Here is a 17,829-nt window from a genome sequence, read left to right on the forward strand (position 1 = left end):
CAAACAAACTATTTTCAGCTATAGAGAGGAAGTGTGCAATAGTAAACGCAACTGTTCCCAGGGGCCATACGTATTTCATCCATACATAATTTTAATAAGAAAATAAACATCGAAAATCCAGTTCGACCTGAAATCAAATTTTTATTATATTTGCCATGAATGAAAGTTTCTAATAGTACAAGATCCGAATTAAGGTCGACCTTCACCCATCTGTTTACCGAATGAAAGTTATTTTTTATGAAATGTAAAATATTTACAAATATCCCTGTTGTGGGTTGCCCTAAAAAATATGGTCCAGACAACTTTTAATAAAAACATCAAAACTTGGAAAGCTTGTAAACTTTATTTTTTGACTGATATTTTGTGGACAATCATATCACCGTATTTGCAATAAAATTATCTTTATTTATATATGTGAGGCAATGAATTAACAGATGAACGTAATTACTATTCACAACTTGTATAAATTCGAAAATAGTGAACGAAAAGAGGCAGACAGCATAGCTGCTGCATATTCTTTATGGCTTTTACTTTCGAGTAGATCAATATTCGTTAGATATGTAAGTCAGTGAAAAATTTCAAAAAATTTTACTCTTGATATTTTCACTAAAAGTAGTCTGGACCACATTTTTTTAGGCAACCCATTGCAGGGATATTTGTTAACATTTTATATTTCATAAAAAATAACTTTCATTCGGTAAAGAGATGGATGAAGGTCGATCCTAATTGGGATCTTAGACTATAAGGAAATTATTTTTTACATTACTCAGATAATTAACGAAAGTTAAATTTAAGATTCAAAGATTTTTAGTGATTACAAATAGAGCTATTGTTTCTAACGACATCATATTTTCTTTATTTCTATTTTCAATCATACTAAGTATGTAAATCAAAAATACAAATCTTTTATTTTTTATTAATTTATTTTTAAATAAGTTTAACTGTTAATTAAGTAATTTTATTTTTATTTTTATTCACAGTTAAGTATACTTAATTTAAATCAAGTAATTATTTAATCATGTCAATTTAATTATTATTATTTTTAATTTTTTTTTTTAATTTAAAGCAATGCACCAAAAGCAAAACTTGTCTAATTTTTGTCGTGTGCTGAACTTCTTTTGTTCATAATCCTAATAAAAAACATCAATAGAATCGTCTATTGAAAGGAATCGGAAATAAATCGAAAATTTAGTTACTGGTTTTTAATCGGAATGAATAAGAAATTACAAGTGTAGGTACTCAGATTCTTTTTTTTTTTTTAAACAAATAATTACTTAAGATATTGAAAATGAAATACCTTCATTTATATTGACTGATACGCAATATTTCGGTTTTCTATTTTGATTTCCTGGGGGGTATCTTCCGGATGTAAGCCCAAATTGGCGGTACGAGGGATACGTGCTTCAGCCGCCATCTTGGAATACACTATTTATCAAATATCTCGTGAACCGTACATCGTACGACAAAAAAAGTCAGGATCATTTTTGTAGATAATAACATTTTCTGTAACTCAACTTTTTCTGTATAATGCATAGGTTTTTATTTATAGCGCTCTAAATTTATGCTACTTTAATGTTTCATGAACCGTTAACTATATATTAAGCAATAACCATATTGAGCAAAGTTTGGGTCGCTATTAATAAAAATCTATGCATTATACAGAAAAAAGTTTCAAATAAAAGATGTAAAATGTTATTATCTACAAATGCACGGTTTACGAAATATTTTAGATAAACGTGTTTTCCAAGATGACGACTGAAGTTTGCGCCCCTCCGTCCTTCCAACTTGGGTTTACATTTGGTGGATACCGCCGAACATATTCCAACAAGAAACAAATTTCTGCAGTAAATTATAGAAAAAAGATATCCGTTAATTGGCCTGTATTAAATCCATCAAATTAAAGTTTTCTATTTGGGAAGCTTTTCAATAATTATTGATTGATTCGCAACATTGAGGCATTTCATTTTGAATTCCTCAGTAACTTACAAAGAAGGTCAATACATTGTAAATTAGTCAATGAAAAAATACAATTTGGCATTTAATTCTTAATATTTTGAATAATAATTGATAATTATAAATCTGATTGTGAACAATTTAATTTGGAACTTTTTTTGAAAGTTTTTGTAAAAATGAAATATGATGTCGTTGTATATAAAATTTAATGCATTCGTACGCTTCATCTCCATATGTGTCTGCACAAATTTCTAACTGATTCTCTGGTGTTACTCAAGTCTGATTGCTGGATGGCCTGCTCTAGGAATTAGAACCATTGTCCGATCTTCACTTGCTTTTTAATATATTTTAATTTGTTTATTTTAAATAGTATTTTATTAAATAAATAATGGAGTAGAATAGTGTCCAATCCATTAATATTTAATTAAATCGGTTTATGAAAACTATTAAAGAGCACCCACAACTATCGTTTTTATATAAATTGGCATTTTTATTTTTTGATGATTGTTTCCAAATAAATTGTAAAACATTTATTTTTGTTTTGTAATTTTATATTATATTGTAAATATTTATTTATAATTTAAAATAATAATAAAAAAGAAAAAACAAAAATTATTTATATTAAATGCTTTTGTGTCTTAAAAATGTCTTTTATATATTGAACGTTATTTCTAGTGTTCTTTGGTAGATTCATTTTTTTAAAAATTTGTTTGTCGCATTTTATTTTTGTGGTTTGTTTAAAAAATAAATGACATTTAGTATAGTTTATAAATTTGTGACTAACAAATGATATTTGTGTTCACATTGGAGAGCATGTCATATTAGCTTTCTTTTAAGGTTGTACGGTCACTATACCTACTATTCTGAATGAATACTTTGTTCTTATGGAGAATCAGATTAAAACTGGCACATAGCACGTAAAGACCGCATTCGAACAAAAGAGTGATAGAGAGAGTATACAATTACAAGTAAAATGGCATTCTAGTCCAATCATTTTAGGATTTTACCTTGGAATCTAACGAAATAGTTTAAATATTTGTATAAACCTTTATTCTGCTACTACAAATTTTTTCTCAAAAGTTACATATGTTCATGAGTGAGCGTCCTTAGATATTTAAGGTCAAAGGTTATAAAAATCGGTTTTTGAGAATATCTCGTTTCCTTGGCCTTCAATCGTATTTACATTTATTATAAAAGTTGCAAAAGATAAAATTCTTTACAAATTTCACCTGAAACTTTTTTTTGTACGTTGAACCGTTTTTGAAATAGAGGGCGCAGAAGATGGAACGATATAAATACGATTGAAGGCCAAGGAAACGAGATATTCTCAATAATTTTTGCGACCTTTGACTTTGAATATCTAAGGATAGACACACGTGATCATATGTGACTTTTGAGACAACATTTTTCCTGTCAAAATAAAGGAATATTCAGCTTATTCCATTAGATTCCAAGGTTGATCCCTTTTCTTGACTAAGATGATCAGGTTAATAAATAAATAAAAAAAATTAATCCAATGTAAACAAGATAATATTGTAATTTTGAGAATTTCTCGATTAAAATTATTGAAATTAATGTTAGGTTAGCTTAGGATCCGTTGTGATACCGAAAAAGGAAATTAATATTAGTAACCTAGCAAAATTGAAATTTTAATTAGCATAAAATTTGGTCCACATTTTGGTTCGTTTTTTATTTAGTGGCAATTTTACAATTCGAAGCTCTGAGGTCATCTTAATTAAGCTCGATATAAATTCTGTATTATATTTTTCTGATATACACTCGATTAATTTGTGCAAATATTGAAAATTTATTATTGAAAGTATGAATGTTGAAAACGTAATATTGGAAACTTATACGCTGGACTAGTTTCCACCAAGGACAAATATTATACTAATCATTCAGAGAAAATTAATGCTTTGAAAGGGAGGGGTACAAATTCAAGTGACCAAGTGAAATATGTATCATTAAATATAAATCATTAAAATTGTACTGAAAATTGGATTGTCAGAATGGATTCAATGAAATACTATATTTAATAAAAATGAACTAAAATGTTGATCAGCCTATATATTGAAAATAATTCGAAACAAGAATTAAGCAGCAGAATATGTTAAACTTGAGTAAATAATCAAATAGCAAAGTGTATGATCCAATTCTTTGGTATAGCCTAAAAGCATTGGAAAATAATATTGGCGTATTTTTGTGTACACTTTTATTTAACCATCACAAACTTTTTAAAAAAAGTTTGAAGCAAAATTTTATTAACATAATCAATTATGGAAAGGTCAGGAAAATAAGAATTTTTTTGTACATATCCCGTGCTCTCTTGATTGTATTCTACTGGTTCTGTACAATTGTATTTACAACTATTAATTTCCCAAAAATCAAGATATTATTGTTTGACCTAATTTTCAACTTAGTAAAACTTTTCTACTTATAATCTTTTTCTCTTTTCAATGTTTTGTCCGAATGCGGTTATTATATCACCTGGACACAGCAATTATAGATAACAGACTAACTAAATAAACAATTTCTTGTACGGAATACTTACCATCTTAAGGTAGTACGAGCACCAAGGCAATTTTAGATTTAGGGTTGAAATTATTTGTACCTTATTTTCAACTTTGATGATTAATTTTGTTATAACTTCATAAATGTAGACAAAAAATTAGAATACAATTCTTCGATATCTGCCTTGGTTTTCGAATTATCGAAAGCAATAATTAAACAAAATTTTGCAATTTTCGTGATAATTGATTGATTTGAAAGTAAGTGAAATTGGTAATGATATTGGTACTAGAAATCGGAGCCAATGATCAATTTGTGAAAATATTTCAATAATAAATTAATATTTTAATTAATATAAGCTAGTATGAATCTTGTTCGTATATCCTTGTAGGTACAGTGATAGTACTGCCTTATGTTGTTGGTAATATTATTTGTAATGATTGCATTTATTTTTCTTTTTACCTTTGGATAATTGCATGCATTTCACAAACAAGTAGAGTTCATTCATGAAAAGTGATGCATTTTAATAAAAAAAATTATTATTTATCATTTTAAAATTGGAGAGGCTGATAATTGAACAATTTCAATCGTTATATAAAGTTGATTATTTGAACTTAAAGAATATTTATGTTTAGAGTTATGAAAATTTTTTAGTTTTAAAGAAAAGGTGAAAAATTAAAATGTAATTTGAGAATTTCCTACCAATAAGACTTTAAACTTTCGAGATTCCATTCTGTATAAATATTATACGACTATCAAGATCCTAATTTCTTTTGTTTCAAGTTAAAAATTTAAATTGGATATTTGACTATATTTCAAAAAGTATTTATAGCTGCTTATTAGCCCACTTAAATTTTTTCCTAGGAGAACGAGGGTAATTATGCAGAATTTAAATTTTCTGCCAAAACACTGTTATTTATTGTATGTGACTTCATTTTTCTCTTACTTCACCGTACTTCAATAGTAGTGGTTATCCAATACTACGCTCTTATCCAATTCGAAACTCCAAAAATCAATAGGGGGCTAAGGCAATGCCCTCTATTCACCGCCCTTAAAACGCTATAAAGGTTTATAGCCTCTTCAATTTGACGATTGAAAAGGCTATAAAAGTAAAAAAAGAATAGAATATATAACTTATTTCGTATCGTTCACTTTTCGTAACTCAAGTCAAAAAGTAGACATTCACTTTGACTTTACAGTTTGTAATAAGTTCTAAGATAATGTTACCCTGCTTTCGAGTTTCTCCCTAAATCAATTGAGGTAAGGTTGGTATTTCGGAGTCGTGAATAAGTTGCAAACGCTATCTCTGTAAATTTAGTACATGTTCATAAAAATAAATGTAATTTTTTCCCTTATTCGATTTGATTTCGCGATTTTTTTTATAGAAAAAATGGCGTATACATAAAACTAACAAGTTTTTTAAAAAATATTTTAATCAAACATTTTTTTAGCATTATTTTATTAAAAATAATAAACATGGTGTCTTCTTTAAGTTGACATATGTTTGAAACTCAATAAATGAATTTAATCGAAGAAAATGCTTCAATCGAAAAATGTTAGTTTCATCTTATACCGGCATCATAATCGATCTAAGTTTTCAGATTCAATTAAAACCTCACTCTGATTCATAACTGAAAATCATTAGATCAACGCTTTAAATTAGAAAGTTGTTCTTTATAAATACGTAAACCTTTTTTTTGTTGGAAATATTTTTAAAGCGAATAGTTTAGACAGTAATTGATAGAAAAACCTAGCTTTTTGTTCGTTTGTTCATTCAATTTGAACAAGAATGGTTTTATAGAAAAACAAACCACTTTTATTGTATTTATTGGAAAGTTTTTCGAAGAGTGCATAGATTTCGCAGAAACATTTATAGGAAATAACAATTTTGATACGAAAAAACAATTTTGGATAAAACTTGTCAGTCCGTTTTCGCCTAAACTGTACGGTTTGCGGAAAAATGATTCGCACAAAAAATGTTACCTTTTTAATGAATAATAACTTTCTAACTTAAAGTGTTCATCTATCAATTACCAGTTATGGAGTAGAGTGAGCTTTTTCATTGAACATGTGCACCTACACACTCAACATTTTATGCTTGAAGCATTTTTATCGATAAAACTTATTTTTCGAATTTCGAGCATATGTCAACTTAAAAAACACAACCTGTATACTTAACCAAAGTATTAAAAAAACATTTTTTTGACACAAAATTTTATCAAATTTGGAATTTGGAACCGTATTAGCTCGTTTAGAATATATTGATCATAAATTTGTATAACCCTTTGTCGCTTTGAACGGAAGCTATTACTACATTTTATATAAAGTTTAGAAGCGTACCAAAATATTAAAATTTATTTTTTCAAATTTGTATAAAAAAAATTAAATTGCATTCTTTGCAACGGTTACTTTTTGAATATTTATCCAAAAATAAAAAAATACCACTTCAAACTCCCTGACAAAGTTTAAATTGAAATGATTTTAGCAGCTTCAGCAGCATAAATGATTTTAGCAGTTTCACTGCTGGCATAACAGTGAGAATTAAGCTTTAGGGCATGCGTCTCACTCAAATATCCTCCGGACTATGAAATCGTTTTAATAGTTTTCATATAACGATTAATTTAACCATTATCTTGAATTTTGTATTATCGAACATGAGAGCATAACATAAAAAAAAGAAATTTTCTTTGGATTGAAATTGTTCAAAATAGCTCAAAAACATGATATTTATGCTTAAGATATAAAAATAATTATAGATAATCTCTGATATTTACAGAAGAAATGAAGCAGTCTCTACCACCTGGTGTTACACAAAAGGATGTGGATTTATTTAAAGATACTCGAGAACGTGCTAATTTGATAACTCCATCGGTTGTTAGTGCAGTAGCGTCCACAGAGAATCAGACCCAGACCGCTACACCAATACCAAATTCACTAACTGTACTAAGTCCACCATCACAAGCGATTGCCACACAACAAAGATGTCCAGCTGCTATAGAATTTGGCAAATATGAAATACAAACATGGTATTCAAGTCCATTTCCACAAGAATATGCTAGACTACCAAAACTATTCTTATGTGAATTCTGTTTGAAATATACTAAAAGTAAAGCAGTGCTTGAACGACATCAAGATAAATGCACATGGCGACATCCACCTGCCACAGAGATATATCGATGTCAAGATATCTCAGTGTTTGAAGTTGATGGCAATGTAAACAAAATTTATTGTCAAAATTTATGTCTGCTTGCAAAGTTATTTTTAGATCATAAAACTTTATATTACGATGTTGAACCATTTTTATTTTATGTTTTAACTAAAAATGATAAGAAGGGATGCCATCTTGTTGGATACTTTTCAAAGGAGAAACATTGTCAACAAAAGTATAATGTTTCTTGTATTATGACAATGCCACAGTATCAAAGGCAAGGATTTGGAAGATTTTTAATTGATTTCAGTAAGTTTTCTTTTTATTATACTTCTTTCTATTTACTTCTCCAAAAAATAGGTTTTCTATTTAAAATGATAAAACTTAAACTCATATTAAACAATTTGTGTATGAGATATCGTCAGGGACGAACTGGAGGTAAGCGCCTCGTCGGGAACTTATAGAACATTATCAATTTGTAAAAAACATAAATATTATTGAAAGAGAGCAATTAAGAGCAGAGTTATGTTTTTTTTACAAATTGATAATGGTGTACAGTGAGCTTCGTATATACATGAGAGAGGAATAAATTTGTCTACTAGCTTCCGTTCACTACAAAGAATGCCATCGATGAAATATATTTTTCACATATGCGCTTCCGAGCGTACTTACGAGCGTGCCATAAAATTCTCATGAAATCTCATACACAGATTCTTTAATTTCAGTTTAAAGTTCCATCATTTTAAATGGAAAACTGTATTTCATTTAAATTTTATTATTCTAGTTAATAAAAATCTGTCTTAGCTACAAAAGTCCAATTTAAATTATTGTGATCCGAGCTATCTTCAGAAGCCTCCTTGAAAACTACATTAAAATGCCCGACTTCACAATAAAACTGTGCTATTTGTTCCAAAGTTTTTCTTGGAAAAAGTTACAAATAGTGCGATTGTTCCATTGTGTCCCACATTTCTCAATCTTTTACGTTTCACACAGATGATATTCTTTTTCATTTTACTATAAAAATTGTTTTTCTTAATGGCCCCTAGCCAAAAGTACGATCTTCTCGGTTGCATTTAATTCCGAGAAGAGCGAATTTTGTAACTTGCTTTTTTTTGTATCAAGCAAACAAAAGTCATCCTTCCCAGCTTCAGGATCAAAAAATAGTATTTTACAGGCTAGAGGATCAAAAAATAGTATTTTTCAATCCAAGATCAGAAAAATAACTGAAGAGTGACTTTTATGGCTTGCTAGAGTGGTGTTTATGCTACCAAGTCACGAAAATGTTAGTCACGGAAGTCTCTCTCCCCAGAGTTAAATGTACTTTTGAAGACCGTATTTTTGGGTAGGGAAGAATCAAGAGAAATAGTATAAAACCTACGACAAAAATGTTGGATATCCTGTCGTATGTGATATAAAGCCTCGACCTTTATATCGCATACTTTAGGAAATCCAACTTTCTGGTCTAGGTTCATAATATACTATTTATTTGATTTAGCAGGGGTGACAAACCTTTATGTATCAACGCAACGTGCCATGTTTTCTAAAGAAATGTTTAATGAGGCCATAGACAATTTTGTCAACCAAATCGACTATTACGCTATGCGTAAACAAACTATACGTAATTAGCAATTGTAGGCCACGATGTAGCTGCAATAAAAACGAGCGAGAGTATCATTCGCGTTCGTTTGTAAAATAATAGTGAACCTGTTATACAAGGTGTTTCAAAAGTAATGAATTTTAGTAAAATGATGGATATAAATTAACTTTCAGTTCAAAGTTTAGTCAGCTTTTATTTGGGATAATATTTTGAATGCTTTTATCTGGCGTAATATTCTCTATTCTGCTAAAAACGTTTATTCTACTTTTACTTACTGAAAGTGGATCCCGTACACAATGGGTTGTACGAAAATAAAATTTTAATTCGCCAATTTTATGAATCGAATTTTTTTTAAAACAGCAATTTAAAAAATTATGTTTTTCATTTGTGTGTGGGAGACGGACTTGATCTGCTCATTAACTATCAGAATTTATGGTTTTCATTGAATTTTTACCGAAAGCTATTTTCCATAAATATCAATTTACAAGATGAGTAAAAGTTATTGTCCGACCGAAACAGATTCGATCTTAGTTTCGGCAGAAACTTATTTAGACATGGTAAAATTTCTTTATTATGCTGAAATATAGGGTTTTACATGCTATATAATTAATTCGTCTAAATAAAAAAAAAATTCTTGAATGCTAGAGCTCTATCACTCAGATCATATTTAACCTTCATTTAATGTTTCTTTTGATGATTTTTGTTGAAATTGAATTGTTGTCTTTTGTCAAAAACATATCTTTAAACAAATTAGCTTAAAAATAGGATTTTGTGGTATAAAAAATGAAGTTGAGGGCTTTGAAACGTTGGTGATCCTAAAAGGGGCATCCTTAAAATTAACTCAACTTATGTTCCAATTTTCAACTCTCAAGTTTAATTTGAAGGGGCAGTACAGGTGTTTACAACTAAATCGCGAAAAAACATCATTTTGTGGTATAAAAAAATAGGGTGGAGTTGCTAAAAAGTTAGCACCTTCGAAAGGCATATTCTTGATACTATTCCAACCTTCGCATCGATTTTATATCCCCTAGTTCAATTTGGAGAGCAGATGTGCGCAGCCTGAATTTTGGAAAAAATGTTTCGGTTTTTTAAAATAATTTCAACTTTTATTTTTCTGTTACTTATATTATAACAGGCCTTTACTTCTCTTAAAATAAATTAGTATAGTGAACCCGCGGTAATCCGACAAAGGTTTTGCGAGATGGTGTCAAAGTATCGAATTTGTCGAGCTATAGAGTACTACCATAAACCCCTTGTGGTCCGAAATTTTTTGAAAAAAAAACCTTGTAATCCGACAAATTACATATCAAAGTGATAAGACTGCAACCATTTTCTAATTTCAGCCACGAAGAATTCATGTATTTATAATAAATCTGCATTGTAATTATCGTTATAATTATGTCGAATTACAAGGGGTGCCGGATTAGACAGGGGTCGGATTACCACGTGTCTACTGTAGTTTTATATTACAATATCCTTTATATTCGATATAACTTAAATAATTAATTAAATTGTGTTTTCTCTTAGGTTATTTATTATCCAAAGAAGAGGGGCAAGCTGGTACACCCGAAAAACCACTTTCAGATCTTGGGCGTGTTTCATACTATGCGTACTGGAAATCAGTGATATTAGAGTATTTACACACTCATCGTGTTGGCCCTTTAAAACTATCAGAAATATCACAAGATACGGGAATGTATTGCCATGATATTGCTCTTGCGTTTCAATTGTTAAACTTTGTACGATACGTACCATCCGAAAATGGACCTAAAGCAATCTTATGCATTGATTGGAAGAAGGTTGATGCTCATATGGATCGTATATCAAAATCGAAAACTCGAATATTTATTGACAAAGAATGCTTACGATGGACACCACTATTAACACCTACAGTGAATCCATTCCGAATAGAAGAAAAAACTGATCAGGATTCTTCGGAGCCTATTATAGAATCGCCTAGATTAGATGTTGCCAGTATTAAAGAAGCAGAAGCTTTAAATCGCGCTAGAAATGGTGTAAAAATAATGCGACGTGGACGTAGAAAAAAGAAGCGAGGTGTCGCAGGTACTCCAGGCAGAAAGAGGAAGGAAGAAACGATAGAGAAAGTTACACCAAAAGTATCTCAGGAAGAAACACCAGAAACGCCTGACACTCTATCTTTATCTAAACGTAGAACAAGACCGAGTAAATTAAATGAAACACCTAAAGAAAAGGAAAAAATCAATGAAACTCCGAAACGTAAACGGGAATTAAATTCATCAGGAGCTGAAATGCAAAAGAAGAAATTGAAATTAGAAGATTGTTCTACGCCTAAACTTCAAAAAGCGGCTCCAACACCTGTTGTTGAAATTCCTATTATGAAAACTCCTCTTGTGAAAAATAAACGTACTAGAGAAAGTGTAAATACACCTTCAAAACCAATTGAAGAAGTACCAGAAGTTAAAACACCATTTAAAACACCACGAAATCGTAAAGGAACACCTAAGAAAGGTGAAAGATGGTCTCAACGACGTGAAAAGAAATTGAAATTAAATGAAAAGGAAAAGAATACTGAGGAGATTATTGAAACTCCTGTTGAAGAGGAAAAGAAAGAAGAAAAAGTTATTGAAAAAGTGATAAACGATAGTATCGAATCGGTATCTTCAGTTGATGAAAATACATCTCCTGTTGTTGAACCTATTTCAAATACCCGGAAAATTAAAACTGGATTTAAAAAGAAACGTGGTTGGCTGAAAGGAAGAGCTAAGAAATTGCCAACGTCGACATCGAAACAGTTAACATTACACGAAGCATTAGAAAAAGCGAAAGAAAAAGAAGTTGTATCTGAATCTAAAGATAATAAAAAACAAGATAAATTGGAAATTGAGGAAAAACCAGAGAAACTCATCACCCCACCTAAAAAGGAAGAAAAACCTGTTGTATCTCAAGAAGTTATTAAGAAATCTGAAATTAGTACACCGATTACTAGTCGAAGAAATAGTTTAGAAAAACGAAAAAAGAAAATTAAACATTCTGATGAAGAAGATTCAAGCGCAGAAGCAGACGATGAGATGGATGATGACGATAAAATTCCATGTATTAAAGATAGATCTTTATCCCCTCCTCCAAAACTTAATCCAATTCCAACTGCACCACCAATAGAATCAAAATCAGAGCCAAAACAACAAAAACTTGATGAAAAACAAGGTTTGGATTTGAAAGATAATTCTGAGGATTCAATAAAAGAACAATCTGAAGAAATCAAATCAAATGAAGGTTCTAATGAAGTTGAAAAAAGTCTAGAAACAAAGGTTTCAGAAGATTCATCAGCATTAGAAAATGTTACACAAGAACATGAAAAGAAGGAAACTGAAGATATAAAAAAAACAGAAAGGGTTGAAAACATCACAGATTCAAACGATAAATTGAATAAATCTAAAGAAGAGAATGATGATTCATCAGAGTCCGAAGTAGAAATTGACGGTCAAAAAATCAAAAGTATTAAAGAAATTTATGAAATAGCTAAACAAGAGAATATTAATATTGAGGAACCACCATCGGAGAAAATACAAGAACAGAATATGTCTGAACCAACTACAGAATCGAAAACATCAAGCACAGTAATGGATGTATCCAAAGAAGATGATATACCCAAAATTGAAGAAATTAAATCACAAGAAATTGATGAAAATTCTAAGAATGGTGAAGATGAAATAACTAGACGTGTCCCTGAAGAACCAGAAGTTGATCCCGAAGAGACAAAGTTGCCAAGTCCAGAACCGCTAATTAACACATCAGAGGATAAACAAATAGAAAATAAAAATTCAGACGATCAAATAAAGAAAGATCATCAATTATCATTTTCAAATCAACCAGATATCAAGAAAGATCCACAATTATCATTTTCAAATCATTCAGATATCAAGAACGATCAACCTTTATCATTTTCAAATCATTCAGATATCAAGAAAGATCAACCATTATCATTTTCAAACCAATCAGATATTAAGAATGACCAACAATTATTATTTTCAAACCAATCAGATATCAAGAAAGATCAACAATTATCATTTTCAAACCAATCGGATATCAAGAAAGATCAACAATTACCATTTTCCAACCAATCAGATATCAAGAAAGATCAACAATTATCGTTTCCAAATCAATCAGATATTAAAAAAGATCAACAATTATCATTTTCAAATCAATCAGATATCAAGAAAGATCAACAATTATCATTTTCAAATCAATCAGATACTAAGAAAGATCAACAATTATCATTTTCAAACCAACAAAATATGCAAAATTTCAATAATCCAATCCCTGAAATGAAACTTAATGAAACTAAAACAAATGTTAGTGAAGCCCCAAAAGAAGCTAAAAAAGAGACTATTCCATCAATTTCTCCACCCATAAAAGAACAACCGCCAACAATTAAAGAAGAAAAACCTCAAATAATGATGGAACCAGAGAAAATTACAACACCAATAATTAAAAAACCTCATAAAGAAATATACAAACCAACTTATGTGGAACCGGAAAAACAATCAAATATTCAGGCATCCCATACCCAAAAACTTTCACAAATGGAAACGGAATATTCCATTCCAAACTATCATAACTCTCAACCACAGTATCATCAATGGCAACATTGGGATCCAGCACGAATACCATGGGAACAAAATCGTTATTACGATATGAAAATGTTTGATCCAGCCAATCGTGATTATTTAAACTATGCAATACCAAATCATCCACCATTCGAAAGTTTACATAAGAAAATTGAAGATAAAGCTGCATTAAAAGCTCATCGACATGAGCGTAAAGATAAAAAATTACAAGATAATAAAAATGATAAACGTACAAAAGATGAAACTAAAAACTTATGTACACAACAAGCGGAACTTCAAAAGAATAAAACAATTGCAGATAATTTAAAGCAATCAATGCAACAAAAAATTATTGATCAACATTTAAACAGTCAAAGTTTATCAAATCACCGAATGGATTTACATTCACCGAAAGAAATCAGTGCAACAATTACATCACAACACAATACACATCTTACAAATACTTCAAATCATATGCAAATTAAACAAGAAGATAAGTCAAATTTACATATGAAATCAGCAAAATGTTCTGAATCCATGGATATGTCAATGAGTGGGGGTGGGGGAGCTACAACGGAATCAATGCAATCACATAATGCATTAAAACAACATACATCACCGTCCGATATCAGTTCAATGGGAGTTTATACACCTGATTCAACAACTAATTCTGTACATAGTCTACATTATGGGCAATGTGATTTAGATGTAAGCCATTTGGGCTTAGAATCACCAACATCAATATCCAGTGATATGGCATCACAGAATTCAGTGGAATCAGCAAGACCTCCATCAGTTGTACCACCAAATCAACAACAACAACAGCAACAACAATCATCACAAAATTCAAGCAATCAACAACAATCGAATTATTCAGATTGTTCGGTGCAACATAATATGCATAATTTACATAATATTCATAGTAATTCTAGTCCACAACAAAATTTAAATGCAACACAACAACAAAGTTTACACACAAATATGTCAATTATTAATCAAAATCAAACAAGTGTGCAACAACAACAACAACAACAACATCAACAACAACAACAACAACAACAGCAGCAGCAGCAACAACAACAACAACAACAACAACAACAACAGCAACAACAACAGCAGCAGCAGCAACAACAACAGCAGCAACAGCAACAACAACAATCAACTTCGAGTAAAAGACAATTACAACAACATAGAAATCGTTCGAATACACCATCGTCAAGTAAACAGCATTCTAATATTCGAGCAACCCCACCAAGTGGTGGTAATATTCAACAGCAACAGCATTCAACAGTACAACAACAATCCCAAAGACACGCAAGAGCAACACCACCCGCAATACTTTCACATCAACATTCAGTACAAACAAGTCAACATAATCAACAAGCCGCTGTAAATATGCAACAATCTGCTGTGTCCGCAGCAAATCAACATCAGTTACATTTACAACAAGTAGCAATGCATCAAACGTATGCAGCCGCTGCACACCATCAAACAAATTACTTGCCACAAATGGTTGTATCACAAGCATTTCCACCGGGTTCACAGGGGGGAGCCACTGGTTCAACTCATGTTAGTGTACCGATGAGTTCTGTTATACAGCATCGTATGAACGCATCACATCAACGACTTGGTTCGTCAGCAGCTTGTGCCAATGTGACTGCAGCCAATTTTTATATTCAAACTCCAGGACCAGTGCCAACGCCTGCGCCAACTCCAACCTCACAAATGAATTCACAAAATAATACAGGTACTAGTGGAAATACAAGTTGTAGTTTAGCAAAATTACAACAATTAACTAATGGTTTGGATTTAATTCCACCTTCTTGTAATTCCACACCACCAGCTTCCATGAATCTAACACCACCGCCCACACATCATCCACATGCAACAATGACACCACCTCCCACATCACATCAGATGTTACAACAGCAATCACTCCGCCATTTATCAACATCACCGTCATCAATTCCATCCAATCTACAGACGCAAGTTACTTTGGCGGGCTACCACAAATATTATCCAACAAACATGAATCAATTAAGTGGCACTGTCACGCCACCGATTGGATCACAAAATTTACGACGTAATTCTAGTGCAAATGTTGTAACAAATGTGCAACATATGCAATCGCCAACAAATCGAGTCAGTCCAAATGTGGCAGCATTAAATCCAAATTTAATGGCACAATATTCCCCAATAAATGGATATCGAATGACTGCCCAACAATCAGCTGGTACCGTGACTGGTTACATCACAAACACTCCAGCTGGATTTATAAACACACCCGCACAAATTCCAATGCAAATGGGTGTGATGAATATGACTCAAACACAATACCAAGATCCTGCAGCTATACAACGAGCGGCACAACAAAATGTGTACACTACATATAGTTACATAAATGGAAGTCTAATGCAACCATTAAATGGGACTATGAGAAGATAAGATTTAGTTTGGACCTGTGTTACGTTCCAGAAATCAGTGGTATGTGTAAATAGTTGTACACTTGCTACAAACTCCTCAAATATTAATAATGTGTAAATAATATAATCTTTTAAAATTTGAACTGAATCAAAACCAGATGACTGAATAATAATATGAAGAAGACCTTTATTAAAAAAAAAAAAAAAAAAAAAAAGTCGCCTCAAACAATTCATTTTTATGAAAAATAAAAATCTTTAATTCTAGATTTTAGAAGATAGCGTGTTGAATTTTTAGTGTTTATATTGATTGTAAATAGCAATTTTATAGATAAGTATTATTATTATATGGATGGTTAGTTTTCTGATCCAATTGTATTTTTAGTCTGGGTAATACATTCAACAAACATTTATTATTATTTTGCACAGTTTTAATTCAACTATAAGAATCATTCTGGAACAGAACTTCTCATAACAGCATCCAAAAATATTGGGAAAATGTTTATAGACCACAAACCCATGCTGAATTTTCGGGTGAAATGACTCACCAGGAATCATGTTGAAAAAAATGCTCCCATATGTAAAAGTTAATTTAAGTACCATGGTGTCATTTTTGCGCGGTACAAGTGAATACAGGTGAGAATATGAATGTTCCATCCCTTGCTATCTCACCTGCTGCACCAGCAAATATGTACGGCGTTGCCGGATACTAACTCTGCATACGTATCCGAAGCGAATTACATAAATTCCGTACAGAAATAAAAGGGCAATTTCCGAAGCTATGCGTGTTTATTTCTGTATGGCATTTATATAATTTCCTTCGAATACCTATGCAGAGTCAGTATCCAACAACACCGTACAAATTTGGTGGTGCCGGGGTCAGATAGCAAGGGGTGTGACATTCATATTCTCACCTGTACTCACTTGTCCTGCGCAAAAATGACACCATAGAGCTTAAACTTACTTTTACATATAGGAGGGTCTTTTTCAACATGATTCCCGATGGATTATTTCACCCGAAAAATTTCAGCATAGGCTTGTGGTCTATTATTAATTTATTGTGAAAATGCTTAAAGCTGTTGTCTCATTACGGGCATAGTGTCAGAAAATTTTAATTAAAAAAAAAAAATTTATTAAGGAGTTATATCCAGAGTGCAAAAGAATACGTTTTTTTTTTGGGGGGGAAGACCATTTATTTTACATAAATATAAAAACGTATACATATGGGACATTAATTATAAGATCCCGCTGTCCGATTTCAAAAATTTGATATAGCACTGCTCCTGTAGGCGATCTCCTGGAGGTCCTCCAATAAAAGTTTCCTGGCGAAGAGCACCATATCTTTGATTTGGATTATCCAAAATGAAAAAAATCAATTTTATTGTTGAACAGAAACGACTACAGTTATATGTTGATTGTTAAAGGGAGATATCTATATTACCTTTCCATGTTTGCGTTCGTCCTTAAACTGAAAATTCCTCTATCGTTAATGTATCCATAAAGTTAGCAAGTAATACAGCAAAAGTATAAGTTTTAAAAGAAGTACTCAAAGTAATAAGAATTAGATAAAAATCTAAACAAGTTGTTAGAGAAAGATAGAGAAGTTCATGTCAA

The 17,829-nt window shown here is 31.1% G+C and overlaps 1 protein-coding gene across 4 annotated transcripts in view; it reads left to right on the plus strand.

Annotated features, from left to right (window-relative positions):
* Positions 1–17,453, plus strand: part of LOC123300842 (putative uncharacterized protein DDB_G0271606) — a 55,939-nt gene extending 38,486 nt beyond the window's left edge. For 3 of the 4 annotated variants that reach the window (XM_044883492.1, XM_044883491.1, XM_044883489.1), the window contains exons 2-3: positions 7,238–7,918; positions 10,734–17,453. In XM_044883492.1, coding sequence (XP_044739427.1) covers positions 7,243–7,918; positions 10,734–16,240 — 6,183 coding nt within the window. In that variant the 5' untranslated portion in view covers positions 7,238–7,242 and the 3' untranslated portion in view covers positions 16,241–17,453. The remainder of the gene's footprint in view (positions 1–7,237; positions 7,919–10,733) is intronic. The other variant, XM_044883490.1, reaches the window with a different exon arrangement.
* The last annotated feature ends 376 nt before the right edge of the window (positions 17,454–17,829 follow it).

The sequence above is a fragment of the Chrysoperla carnea genome, chromosome 5 (genome assembly GCF_905475395.1).
Source record: "Chrysoperla carnea chromosome 5, inChrCarn1.1, whole genome shotgun sequence".
Lineage (NCBI taxonomy): Eukaryota > Metazoa > Arthropoda > Insecta > Neuroptera > Chrysopidae > Chrysoperla > Chrysoperla carnea.